The sequence below is a fragment of the Apus apus genome, chromosome 2 (assembly GCF_020740795.1).
Source record: "Apus apus isolate bApuApu2 chromosome 2, bApuApu2.pri.cur, whole genome shotgun sequence".
Classification (NCBI taxonomy): Eukaryota; Metazoa; Chordata; class Aves; order Apodiformes; family Apodidae; genus Apus; species Apus apus.
Genome location: NC_067283.1, coordinates 68,577,246 through 68,591,403, shown reverse-complemented (window position 1 = coordinate 68,591,403; position 14,158 = coordinate 68,577,246). Strand labels below are relative to the sequence as shown.

The window sequence follows — 14,158 nt, the reverse complement described above, 5'->3', positions numbered from 1 at the left end:
TTTCAGATGTATAAGTAGAAGAATGCTAATTGTCACTTTCCTTTTCCCACTGCCAGTCTCAGGTAGTGCAGAATGTAGTGTTTAATTTCTTGGTAACAAAATGATGGATTTAAATGTTTGGCATTTGCATCTTGACTAGTGAAATTTAAAATTTAGAAAGATTGAGAGTTTTATTGCATTACACGTAATGAAAATCAAGACTAATTAATTTTTCTTAACATTTTTCACTGTATTTCCTTTCTAAAATGTCCTTCATTTTCTCAAAGAAAAAAAAGCTGTTTCCATTTCTGATATATTGAAACTGGCTCAGAGGAGGTGTAATGCAAGGCAGCAGGCATCACTTATGTAAACTTTGCTTGCATAGGTGCTGCTTGTCATAAGTATAGCAATTCCTGGCTTGCCTCATGAACAAGCTGCACAAAGTATTGACTGTATCTTAAAGCCTCTTAAAATGCTTTTATATCCTAACTACCATTACAGATTTCAAGAATACTAACATATTTTAGTAGAAGGCTTTTTAATGGTATTTTTTTACACAGAGACTTTGCATTTAAAAACAAAAAAAAATCCCAAAAACCCCAACAATTAGAAAGGTGCACTGGTGTAGTAATAATTAAACAGACTCACCTGTTACGATATGTGCCCTGAGTACCAAGGTCAGCCTGGTCATTGCACTGTCGTTGCACAGTTATATTTCGGTTCTGCTTTTGTGTTCCAGCAGTTCTGTTTTCTCACCTGCCAGCGAGCCAGAGCCCTAGTATTACATTCACTTTGTACAGGTATGAATGACTCTGAAACATAATAGAAATTGAGAATCATCTCATTTTAAAGCTCTGTTAGCTGCTAAGAGCAGTTTTTTTCCTGTACTTGTACCTGAACAGCTTTCTTCTCTCAGCTCTGTAGTCATATTTATAGAAAAATGGAAAACCGTGGCCAAGACTAGCAATCACATGATAACACAGCAGCTTTTATTTGCTACATCTGGAAACTTACCTTGCAAGTAGAGTGCTTTTATCTCCACTCAGGTGTTCAGCCATGGCTCTGCCTGTTCTGCTGACAATTTCAGAACCTGTTCCCATCTGTGTTCGCTGCAGCCATACCATCCATGTTTGACTTGGCGCTACACATGAGCAGACTTGTGAAATTGTAAGGAGAGGGTGCTTTATTCTCAGTGTTTTGTTGGGTTTTTTTGAAATTCATCATGAGCAAAGTACTACCACATGTTTCAGAAGCTCTATTTGATATGGTGGACTTTTAAGACTTTCCACGATTATTATTTTTTTTAAAAAAAGCTATTTAAGCAGGATGAAAATATGTTCCTATACCAAGGATTCCTTTTGCTTTCCTTTGACTGTGATTTTAGATTTAAAAATACTGTAGGCATTGACATGACCTGAATGATGGAAAATAGTACTGATGACAAAATAGAAAAATGGTTAGACTTCCTTAAAAAAATGCTTCCAGTTAATGGATTGTTAGGCATGGCAGCTTACTCCATTGTAAATGAACACAAGCCTTAATCAATTCAGTATGATGCTTGCCTTAACTAGTTAGGTTTTGAAGCTTAGTACCTGTATGTTTTTCTTGGAAATGATACATATCCATATCTGCATCTGCACTGCTAATTGTATGTGAAGCTCAGTTATGTCATTTGGGAGAAATTCAGACTTGCTTCCTGCTGGTGTTGAGGGGGAAGGAGCTCAACAAAAACAAAACTCACACACACACGAAATAAACGTTGTGCAGGCACTTGGGCAAATGTGCCATACATTTTAAATAGTTTGTGTCCATAGCAAAAACTGACAAACCCAAGTGAGGTCTGTAGAGCTGGCATGGTGGCACCCCTCAGCATCAGGAGCAGCTTTACAATGACCTCCCTTGTCCTTGGTGAGCGGCGCGGGCACAAGGTGCCAGCACTGGCTCACCTGGGGTGCTTGCCCCACAGAGGCTGCTCCAAATGTCTTCCAGGGAGGATGTTTTTTTTACTCCAGCTTTCCAAGCTGTGTCTGCATCTACAGGTGTGCCTGGACTGCAGAGGAAGGGAGTACATCCGTGGGTCCCTCCCAGGTGATCTTGTAAAGTGTGACACCAGGGGAAGATGCCAAGTCAGGGCGCGGTACATTTATATGCCCTGAAGTGCCTGCATCTTGAGATGACAGGTGTGATTTATCTGGATGTTTCCTTTTTCAGCCAGGAGCTTCATTTTGATTTAATGGAAACAGAGCTTAATCCATTTCCCCAACTTGTCTTTTTGCTTGCTGCTTTTTCACTCACAGCAAGGAAAATAAAAAAGTAAGGAAGAAAGAGAAAAATGCACTGGGATGTGTAATGCTATGCATTATAAAAGAAAGAAATAAAGTGCATATTCCTTTTTCAAGATAAATAACCTTTGTTTGGGGGGATGTGAGGTGGTTCCCTTTGCACGGAAAACACCATTTTTAAATTGCAAATTTTTACTGTCCTGAGGCACAGTGGTTGGTACCAGGTGTACTGCGAAGGACTTTCACACGGGTTTCTGCTCTGGAAGATTTACTCTCAAGTGCAACTTTTGATGGGAGCCCTAAACAAACCAGTCCTTGCAATCAGCGTGTTGCACAGCTGATGGAGGTGAGAGAGAGTAAGATGGACGAGGCACACCTCCTTGCTGTGTTGGGGTGCTGGCTGCTCGCCCAGGAATGCTGGCTCCTGCTCAGCCCAAATCCTGGGGGTACCGTGGCAGGCGCCAGCTCTCCCAGTAGCTCTGTGGTCCTACCAATGGTAGCTGTGCCTGCCCCATCATGCAGGGGGGGATACGGCTGCTGCATTGGGTTGCTGGTCCAGTAGAAGCCAGGCACGTCAGGGACACTGGAGCTGCCTCAAGACCCCCTGAGGTTAGGGTCTACATCCCTCTGTAGAACAGCTGACCCCACAGACCACCAGCAATGCTCCTGATGGTGTAGGGGCATTGCTTGCAAGGCCTCATTGTCGGTATGCCAACGTACCAGGAGGAGCATGTCAAAAGAACTGCTTGCTTTCATGCAAGGCATGTTCATCACCTCTAAAAAAGAATTAATTTCAGTAGCTTGCAGGTTCTTCAGGTGACTGCTCTAACCCTTTAATGCCCTCCTTCTCCCAGCGGTTTTGTTGATTGTGTGTTTTTGTTTTCGCTGTAGATGAAAGCTTTGCTTCATGGAATAGGTGCTGCCAAGTGAGCTGGAGGAGAGCCTTACATCCTGACACGGGAGAAGTGCTACATGTTGGCATTCCCCACCCCCACCAGAGATTGTTGTCATATTTAACAGACCTCTTTAAGTAAACGTTTGCTTTGTAAATGGCATTGGTTTCGTATTTAATGGAATACAGGGACTTTGCTGGCAATAATTGTAAAGGTAGGATGCAAGTGAATTGACAGAGGAGATAAAACAGATTAAACCTCTAGCACGTAATATTTATGTCCCAGCCTTCTGGGTACTGTGATAACAAAGGCTGTGTTACATATACTTCACACTTGCTTCTTTCACCACTCTGAGACTGAGTTCAATTGCTTTGTGGGTGACTTGGTTATCTCTTCATTTTCAGGGAATAAAAAAGGTCTGTGGAAGTTTATGTAGTGATAAAAAGAACAACAATGGAGTTTGTTAGGGACAGGACAGGGAGGGAGTGGTTTCAGGAATTTGTCAGAAGCAATTTCTAATTGCAGGATGTTTTTTTAATGAGTATGCACGTGTCCTTTTCCTTGATGTGGAGGGTGAAGACAGTGCGGGAAGAACTGAGGCAGGGGGAGATGTGAAAAACTCCTAGCATATAAAATGTTCTCACAGACAAAATCTGACTGCTTCACATTCAGTGGTGTTTGCTTCTGTGAAACTCATGCTTTGCTTGTGAGCTGAAGCTGTAAACACAACGAACAGAATTGAATGAAACCATGTGTCACTTGTTCAATACAGAATGTTTGTGACCTGTGATGCTGCAGAGCTCATATCCCAGATATTTAAAAGGCAATAGGCTTGTTTGTTGATGTGTTGGCCAAGTGTTGCTGCATAGTCCCTACTGCCTGCAGCATAGCTGCATTTCCAATACCTTTGATTGTTTAACACTAGTCTACTTTATATGAGAAACTTCTGTTTTGCTGGATTTGGGATTTGAGAATTTAAGGAAAACAAGAAATCACAGCATTAAGCTATGGGTAGGAAAAATTGTTGCTTCTGCATTTTTCCTTGGGGCACACTGGCTGTGAAGGGGATGTATGAGTGTCTGAAGTGTTGAACCTGTTTTAGGTCTTCCTCCTCTGATCCTCCTCCTCTTCAAGGAGCACCAGTTTGTCTTTTAAAACACTAAACTCATAATAGCTTTGAGAAAAGCCAGTGGAAGTTTATGGAAAGGCAGTGTGGAGAAAATTCATACACAGGTATTTGAGTGGTGTGCAGTAGTACATTTTAAACAGTAGTTTAGAAGGTGCTATTTATACATTTGCAGCTGCTTGCTGCTTAGGTCTGTTTTAGCCTCTCCTTGTCACTGGTTTTTTGAAAATGTCTTTTAATAGTACTTTTCAGTAAAAATTAACTGATGTAAAGCCGTTGAAATACTTTATGTCTATGGGAATGTTGTCAGAAGGCTGTGGTTCAGCTGCTACTTCACCATCTGCCCACATGGGATGCTCAGTTCTTATGCACTATACTATTTGAACTTCCAGTGAACTTAATAGCCAGAAAATGGTAGAAAGTGACTTTGATTGAAATGGCCTTTCTGTGTTAACGTGTTTTTTGACATGTTCTCACTTTGTTTTGTGTTTAGCAGGTTCTTGGTATCATGGGGCAAGAGAAAGAAGGCTGCCCTAATGCGAGAAGAATGTAGCTCTTAAGCTTGCAGCAATCATTAAGTCATTTTGATTTTATTCCTTTCCTTTCCAGGTGTGACATTTGTTGTATTACCTTTCGTACTCATCGGGGCTTACTGCGCCATAATGCAGTTATCCACAAGCAGCTTCCCAGAGATCCCATGGGAAAGCCTTTCATTCAGAACAATCCCTCAATTCCAGCAGGCTTCCATGACTTGGGATTCACAGACTTCTCCTGTAGGAAGTTCCCCCGCATTTCTCAGGTACCCTCTGTTCTTCATAGCTTAAAGTACAAACTCATGAAGTGCATTCTGAATTCATTTAAAGACTCATCCTCTATGAGGCAACAGTTGGGTATGGAATGTTTTGTGGAGAGCACTTTACCACTGTTTAGGCTTTAAACACTTCCTGTCTTTCCTTTTCCTTTTTTCATCTAAAGTATATTTGGTTGGGGTTTGGGTTTTTTTCAGTATTCCAGTGGATAGCTACTAGTGTAAAGGTCTATAAAGTATTTTAAAGGAAAACTTGATTGGTATTAGATCCTTGCCCCTTCCAGTCTTCCCATTAGTTTGCTCCTTCCCCAAACCATCCCACATCTAAAGTCAATAGGGAGGAGTCATGGTAAAGAAGGCATTATTTATTTTAATTTACTGTAATAAGGATGCAGTTGTGGTGTGAAAGATTTTGTCAGGAAAAACTTTGGGAAGTCACCTTACTTACTAGATGGTGACATCTTCAGTGACTTCTTCACAAAATACTCTCAAATACCTTTCTATTATGTTCCTATGTGTCTTCTGAAGATTTTGCACCTTTGTGGGTAACTGACTGGAGAGAGGCAGAGAGGTAGTCTGTAAATATTTTTCTGAGAGCCATAAACCTTTCTACTGAATGGTATTATTTCTCCCTCTGTTAAACCTTACCTACCTTAGTTGGTTTAGGTCTGGATAAAGCTGCTTATCTATTTAAAAAAAAAAAAAAGGAAATCAACAGCACAATCCATCAGGACTCAGTATCTGAATTTTTTTATTTTCCTTGGATTAAAGCATTTATTTTCAGCTCTTCTATCTAAAAGGTGGTAGACCTTACATTTACTGCTGGTCCAGGAGAGCATGTAGGTCATTCTGTAACTCCAGTAGAGTTTTAGTGTTAAAGTTACAAAACAAGAAGAGAAAACTTTTAAAATAATTTGGTTTTATTTATTTTGTAATTAATGGCAGGTATTTAAATTTATTAAGGGATTTAAATGTTGGGACTTCCCTTTTGTAATAATTTTGCTTGCACTGTGAGGCAAGACATATGAAATACCTGAACAAAGTGTGTATATAAAGATCTTGCCAGATCTCTACTTAATTATCACTTGTGCTGTCTTCTGATGGGGAACCTTTGCAACATGTGAGCTATCTGGGTAGCATTTAAATAGAGCATTTGGATTCATGATCATTTTCAGGAACAGGTATAAAATCCGTTTGTGAGGTTAGTATTTTTCTTGGGAGAATAAATGTAATCAGACTTAGTAACCAAAAGCATTTCCAATTTGGGCTCTACATTTCATTGATTTGCTTTTGGGGGGATATTACTTTCATTGTTTTATGTTGTTTTGCCTTCTTGGATGCCACTTTTTTTCCTCCTCTCCTAGTTTCTTTGTAGTAAAAAGGCTAAACAAGGTAGTCTTGCTGCCCAGCTTACTGAAGTTTGCTGTATAGTCTACTGAGGCTCCTGTCCTGTCAGTGAAGTGAGAGAGGTTCCTGGAAGGGAAGTTCAGGACGGAACAGTATTTGAGAGTCTTACTAGCCCTCTGCAGGAGTTTGCCTTTATAGAAGGGAACTTTTGGAGGATCAACCCCTAATTGAGATACACCACCTAGGTGACTAAAGGCTGTGGAGCAGGAATATCTCCATGCCAGGCAGGTGGTGCTGCTTCAAACTTCTTAACTTGGGCAGTAGAAGAGAGAGTGAGCTGGTTTTGTTCTGCAGCAACATGCAATGCCTTTCCAGTTTGAGAGGTTTACTCTGAATATTTCTGCACATCTTACAGGTCTGGTGTGAAACAAATTTGCGAAGGTGCATCAGTGACTTCCATCGATTTATTTGTGAGACGTGTAACAAGGCATTCCCCATGCTTTCAGCGCTCAAACTGCACACAGAAACTCATGTGGTGGATCAGGGAAAAGACAAGCACAAGCCACAGTCCACGACCCCACCCAGTGAGAACCCAGACCAGAAAGCCTTCATGGCTTCCTTGGGCCTGCAGTACACCAAAGACATCAAGCCCTTCAAGCAGGAGGACAATACACAAGATGAGGTCCAAGAAATGCGGCTTAGAGCACTGAAGAGTAACCTACCTCAGGAACCCAGCAGCACTGGTCTGCTCAGCCTCTCTCCTCTGGAAGCTGCCTCAATGGGAGGGTCCTTTTCAGTTCTTCCCCCTACAAAGGAAAACATAAAGCTCCTCTCGCTGCAGCCTTTCCAGAAGGGTTTTATCATCCAGCCTGACAGTAGTATTGTGGTAAAACCCATCTCCAATGAGTCTGCCATTGAGCTGGCAGACATTCAGCAGATCTTGAAGATGGCTTCTTCCGCTCCTCCTCAAATCAGTCTTCCTCCGCTTTCTAAGGCACCTTCTGTCCCTGTGCAGTCCATTTTCAAGCATATGCCACCACTGAAGCCAAAGCCTTTAGTAACGCCCCGAACAGTCGTTGCAACCTCTACACCTCCTCCTCTTATCAGTGCCCAGCAAGCCTCCCCTGGCTGCATCAGCCCAAGCCTCCCACCTCCCCCTCTAAGGCTGATCAAAAACTCGGTGGAGGCCTCTTCCAACTGTCACCTACCCCAGCCAGGAGCCAAATCGAGTCCTTCTTCGCAGTTGCTCCTCCAACCCAAAATAGAGCCTTTAACTCAGCACGAGATGAAGACACAACTGGAGCAGGACAGCATCATCGAAGCGCTCCTGCCTCTGAGCATGGAAGCAAAGATCAAGCAAGAGGTGACAGAAGGGGACCTCAAAGCTATCATGGCAGGGGCAGCGAACAAGAAAGCCCCAGCCATGAGGAAGGTTTTGTACCCCTGCCGTTTCTGTGACCAGGTGTTTGCCTTCTCTGGTGTCCTGAGAGCCCACATCCGTTCTCACTTGGGTATTTCTCCATACCAATGCAATATCTGTGACTACATCGCAGCCGACAAGGCAGCGCTGATCCGGCATCTGCGGACACACAGTGGGGAGAGGCCTTACATCTGTAAAATCTGCCACTACCCCTTCACAGTGAAAGCCAATTGCGAGAGACACCTGCGAAAGAAGCACCTCAAAGTGACCAGGAAGGATATAGAGAAGAACATTGAATATGTCACCAGCAATGCTGCCGAGATGGTGGATGCCTTCTGCTCCCCAGACACAGTGTGCAAGCTGTGTGGCGAGGACCTGAAGCATTACCGGGCCCTCCGCATTCACATGAGGACGCACAGTGGCTGCCAGAAGAAGAAGCCTTTTGAGTGCAAGGAGTGTGGCACAGCCTTTTCAGCCAAGAGAAACTGCATCCACCATATCCTGAAGCAGCACTTGCATGTACAAGAAAGGGAAATTGAGAATTACATCTTAGCGGTGGACTGCAGTGCCCAGGAAAGTCAGACAGACCCTCCTTTATTGGAAGACAGCACTTATATGGACCACAAGTCCATGACGCCTTTCCTGGAGCCACAGAATGGCTTCTTGCTTGGGACGTCATCTCACGTTCCCATCAAACTTGAACCTACAGGCAACTTCCCGATGGATTTTGATGAGCCATTGGATTTCTCTCAGAAGAACAAAAACCTGAGTGCTGTGCAAGTGAAGCAGGAGAACCTGTTTGGCTCTTCTCCCCTGTCCCTCTACGACTGTTCCATGGAGCCCATTGACCTGTCCATCCCCAAAGTCCTGAAGAAAGATAAAGATGATGACCCATGTGAAGCCAGGAATCAAGAGCTGGCTGCTTCTGGGAACAGCGATAAAGCCTATAACTGTCTGCAGTGTCCACTGGTTTTTGGTGCCAATGGAAACTCAGAGAAAAACCGGGCTGTCAGACATCCCCAGCCACTGAAAGGTTCATTGCATTTGACTGTCCCAATCATTTCCCCAACTCTCCTTGGCAATTCTGCCTTGCTGAGACCCTTGAGGCCTAAACCACCACCACCACCTCTCTTGCCAAAGCCTCCAGTAACTAAAGAGCTGCCACCATTGGCTTCCATTGCACAGATAATTTCATCTGTGTCTTCTGCTCCCGCTTTGCTGAAAACGGAGGCTTCAGACACCAGTCCTAAGGCAGTGAGCAGCTCCACTGTGTGTGACAAATCAGGGAATGCCAAAGCAAAAGTGACAATCGTGACTGCTGTTCAGAGAGACTCTAGCCTGCCCAGTGACCTTAATCAGGCGTGCGATCCAGAACAGTCTCCTGTTGCCGATGCTGGGTTGACTAAGAAAAGAGGTAGAAAGAAAGGAACGAAAAATAAGCCTAAGCTTAGCAGTGGTGTGGATCTGGAGTCAAGTGGGGAGTTTGCCAGCATAGAGAAGATGCTGGCTACCACAGACACTAATAAATTTAGCCCGTTTCTGCAGTCCACTGACAGTTTTAAGGAAGAAAGTGGCAGAAATGGAACAAGTGAGGATGAGAAGGAAACTGCTGAAGATAAGCTGCTGAGAGGGAAGAGGAACACTTACTCAGACTGCCTGCAAAATATCCCCTGTCCTTACTGTCCTCAAGTCTTTCCATGGGCAAATTCTCTGCAGCGGCACATGCTCACTCACGCAGGTAAGAACGCCTTGTGCTGACAGTGGATTGTAGCCCCTGAGGATCTTCCTCATGGAAGGGCCTCACCACGGAGTAATCTTGATTCCTTGTTTTCTCTCTGATGTCTGAATGTTATTCTTCATTACTTTGCAAATCCCTAGCCATTGCTGTTTGTTGTGGTGGTGGTAAATTTTTCAGTAACGGAATAGTCTCTGTGCTTCGGAGTATCTGTGCTTTGGGGGAAAATTGAATTGCTAAAACCCATTTGACTTTGGTGGCATGACTTAGCTTACCTGGGAAAAGACTTTGGTTTTAGGTGTTCTGTTATTATTGACTTATCTTGAAGGTGAATGTGCATGTTGAGTATTTCATCATGCCTTACGTGGTTTGTTTGGCTGCTTCTGGTGGCTGTTTGTCTGCATCAGTAATGATAAAAAGATCCATAAATATGAGAGCAAATAACTAGAGTTGCAGCAGGAAGATAAAATAATATAGCATTTAGCGTTTTTTTTCCTCCTGCGGTGCCTTTTATTCAACAGATCAAAGAAGGGAGGATGTGAGAAACATCATCCTGAGCATTACGTAGTAGCTTGCCTCTAGGAAATGTTTCTTCTTTCTAGACAACTAAAGGTGGGCTTATGCCCTAAGGTGTGGAAATGGGTATGGAATCTTTAATACTGTGCTACTGTTTAAGTAACCTCAGATTTGATGTAAACAAAAGGAGGAATTGGGAAGGGAGATTTATTCTAGATTTGGGATTATTTTTTTTCTTGGTTATAAAGGAAATACTGCATTGAATGCAGTGCAGATTTGAAGTTCACTCCTTTTTCCACCCACACTGTAATAAAGTAATTAGTAGATTCTCATCCTGCTCAGAGAGAGAGAGAGAGGACAAAGCTTTACTTGCTGTTGCTCCCTTTTAAGTCAGTCACAGTTGTTGATATTATTTTCTTCATTGTACAGTCTCAAGTTCTGGTTTGAAGAGTGATAGTTAATGATATTTGTAAGAAACTTCAGGAAATTAAGTACAGGCTTGTAAGCAATAACTTAACATTTTTTGATGGAATTGAGTTCTTATGAAGCAACTAATTCATGTCTTTGCTAAAGAAGGAAACCCAAAGAGGTAAAAGAGGTTAGCTAAGAGGTTTAGAGGGACTCTGAGCTGTGGAGCAGTCCCTATTGCAATTTGCTTTGGGTGACATGAGGACATAACTTGCAAGGTATCGGTGCAACAGTGAGGCTATTGTTTTCTGGCCCACAGAGAACAAGTTATTTCATCTTATTAGGCATACAGTTTACTTTCAATGGTGAAGGAGAGTTCTTTATTCATATCAATTGTTTTCTAACACCCTGCTCTCCAAAAACAATATATAGTTACTGAAGAACTGTTCATGAGACATAAAACAATAGAGAGGCTTTTCCCAGACTAAGGGGTTTGACCTGCTTATTGATGGCAGACTTCCAAGGTAGCAGCACTGGTGTAAATCCTTAATGAAGAGAGAAAAATGCACTCGGCCATGAGTTATACTGGTAAAACTTGTCTCCCCTACCACCACCAGGCTTGGAAGGAGACACACGGTCCTTTCAGAAAGCCCGTGCTGTAATCCTCACAAGGAAGACAAACCACTGTGGCTGTAGTAGGGCTGGATTCTCACTGCAGACACAAGATTTTTTGTGATACTGTAAGGCAGTGGCAATAATCAGATTCTGGTTAGTATGCTCTGGCAGTGATAGTACTGAGCTCTTCTCTGATCATCATCATAACAGTGTTGAGGGAGACTTCTTGCTGGAGGCCTGCCCCACGGTAAGCTTTGACTGGCCTTGGGGCATCTCCTTTCAGGTGACACCAGTGCTCTGTTTCTAAACTGGGAGTTTGCAGCAGTTCCCCTGTGGTAGCAATGTAGATGAAGCCTACTAGAGGGAAAGGTAAGCTGGGAAGGTAGAGATTTAGGCCTGGGAGGTGATGCCAAAGCAAGTGCTAGGATGCATTCAGGTGGAGTAAGCTTTGCGTTTTTGTGGTGTGTGTCAGGTGCTGGTGGCATAGGAGGAGTTTGGCAGCTGCATGATAGATAGAGTCGTTTGTTGGGTTTGTGTTCTGGGTGGGCGAGTTGGCTTTCTGATGGAGAAATCTACAGTGTTGTAGTACAATGCACCATTTCTGTCCCCACCTATTGCACGAGCAGTGACTTGTCAGATAGTTCTGTTTTTAAAAGAACTTAAGAAAAAATTCTATTCACTAATCATACTATAAAGAGAAAAGGGGGACATTATTGTCTGCGCTTGATACCTGCTCCCTGACCAAGGAAGAGAAGAGGCCAAGAGGCTGATGAGGGTGAGATAGATGAGAGGCCTGGTGATCTGCTTCTAAACTGCATGTGTTGGGTATCTGCTCCGTACGGAATCACTGCAGGCAAGCTGGTCCGTGTTCCCAGATTTCTGTAGTACCCTGCTATAAAGAAAAAAAAAAAAACAACGCAGTTTTTTTGAACTAAAAAGTGGCAACTAGCTCTTCTCCATCCTTTTGTAGGGAAATTGTTATTGGAGTAATTTGTGTGAGTGGCTTAAACTAATAATGAGTGAGCCTGTTTGGGGAAAAGGTGTATAATTTTGAGCATTTAAGTATCACTGTGTTACGAGTTTTAAAGTACTGTGTTTATTCAGACAAAAATATTTTTGCAAGTGTGTCTTTCATGTTCAATAAAATTTTGACATGGAGGACTCCTCCTGTGCAGTGTCAAGATCATGTTTACCTTTTGTGAAAGTGCCCTGCTTATTCTTGCCTCAACAACGCTGTGTGTTTTTTAGTTCAAAAGCATTTCCCTCAAGAAGCATACACCTTCCTCACTGGTTTGTATTTTAATGCAGAGCTCACAAGTGAGGCACTGGGAATTTGGCATTGGTTTTATACAGTGTTTGACACAGTACCTGTGTTTTGTTTGAACATGCTTGAACTCTTGCTTTTAATACTTTCTTTCTCTTGCTGTCTTTATTGTTTAATTTACTCTCCTATGTTCAACTCCATTTGCCTTTCTTTTTTGCTGTTCTCTCCTGCTCTTGACTTTTTTCATTCTCAGAGCAGCAAGTAAGATGTGCCCTACAGGTGGTGCCATTAGTTTTGCTCTTTTGATGGCATGTCCATCAGATTAGGTTCGATATAAATTTAAAATAATGGCCTTTTTTGGCTGTTGGTTTGTTATATATAACCTAAATTTGTTTGCAAGAATCACTTTAGGGTATTTTCAGAGTGAAACTGCCAAGATCTTATTTGGCCCAAGTTTATTTTTTGTAGAAAGCGAGATTTAATGGCAGAGGTGTTTTGTTTTTGGTTTTGGTTGCTGCTATAACAGGAATGAACTGGACAAGAAAAGATCTATAAACAAAATAAAGGAATAAATAAATAGAATACAGTTACACCTAGCCTCTGAACCTGAGTTTTTCCTGTTGATTGGAAGACACAAGTCATTAAAAAAGGTCTGGAGGAGTTTTTATTCTTTCCTTTTGTGCCTTAAGTCAAAGTGAAATCGTAGACATCTTTACTTTGCAACATTTGTCCTTACCATGGTGATAATGTGTTTTCACTAGGACAACAGTGTCAGGAGATATCTTAATTAAGGAATAATCTTCTTACATGCTGTGATTATTTGGATGACCCTTTTTATTGAAAAAGACTCCCTTCAGGTGACTGGCTTCCATGAAGTGTCCAGCCTAGACTAGTCCTGCTAACCAAATTTTACAGTCAGCTCTGAGTCAACATGTAGGCACAGATGTATTTTAATCCAGGCCATGACCATTTTACAGAAAAAGTTAAAAAAAAATAAAATCACATTGCACTTAAAATGATTGTTTAGGCTATCTTCCAGTGAGTGTGTTTTATCAGAAGACCAGTTGCCTTTAAGGGGCAATACAGGAAATAGAAAATACTGCTTTTTCGAATGATCTTTTTTGTGCCTCCAAAGGTGACTGTTTTGGAAAGCAGTGTTGTTTCTGTTTGGGAATAGGACTGCATCGTCATTTCCATTTGGAAATAGGACTGTGAGACGATTGAAGTTTGCACATAAGAAGGGTATTTCTTTGTGTTTTGAGGTCATTTGTATGCAAAGAATATCTTATCTAAGTATTGGTCTATATGACAAATACTTGGTTGAGACAGAAGTTTTAAAGGCTGAAAATATGAGAAAATTGTGACCTGAGATGCAGGTTGAGTTTCAAGTAATTAATCCCCAGCTAATCCTGTCATTGCATGCTTGAAAAGAAATGTGGAAAGGAATTGGGCTATCATGAGGCACAAGGATTTCTGCTCAACTTTGAAGTTCTGTTTTGTATTTGCATTGTGAATTAAGCCAAATAAAAGTGCAGAAAGTGGTGGTATTTGTAACCAGAAATGTATGGTTTACTTAGCAGGCATCTAAAAAGAAAGGGTGACTTGAAAGTCTACGAAAAACAGTGCCTTGATGCTTCTAAAAATTGTGTTGACACTGAAAGGAAATTAAGAGAAAGAAAAGCACCTGAGATGTCTGTGAGATGTGGGGAATCCCTCATATGGTTTGAGATGTTAATTAGAAAAGAACCAATTTGCAGAAGATTAA

General features: G+C 42.1%; 1 protein-coding gene across 7 annotated transcripts in view; it reads left to right on the top strand.

The window, feature by feature from the left end:
• The window catches only part of RREB1 (ras responsive element binding protein 1), a 121,489-nt gene that overhangs the window by 93,172 nt on the left and 14,159 nt on the right, over positions 1 to 14,158 (top strand). For all 7 annotated transcript variants that reach the window (XM_051612417.1, XM_051612418.1, XM_051612421.1 and 4 more), the window contains 2 exons: positions 4,890 to 5,079; positions 6,851 to 9,593. In XM_051612417.1, the coding sequence (XP_051468377.1) occupies positions 4,890 to 5,079; positions 6,851 to 9,593 (2,933 nt within the window). The remainder of the gene's footprint in view (positions 1 to 4,889; positions 5,080 to 6,850; positions 9,594 to 14,158) is intronic.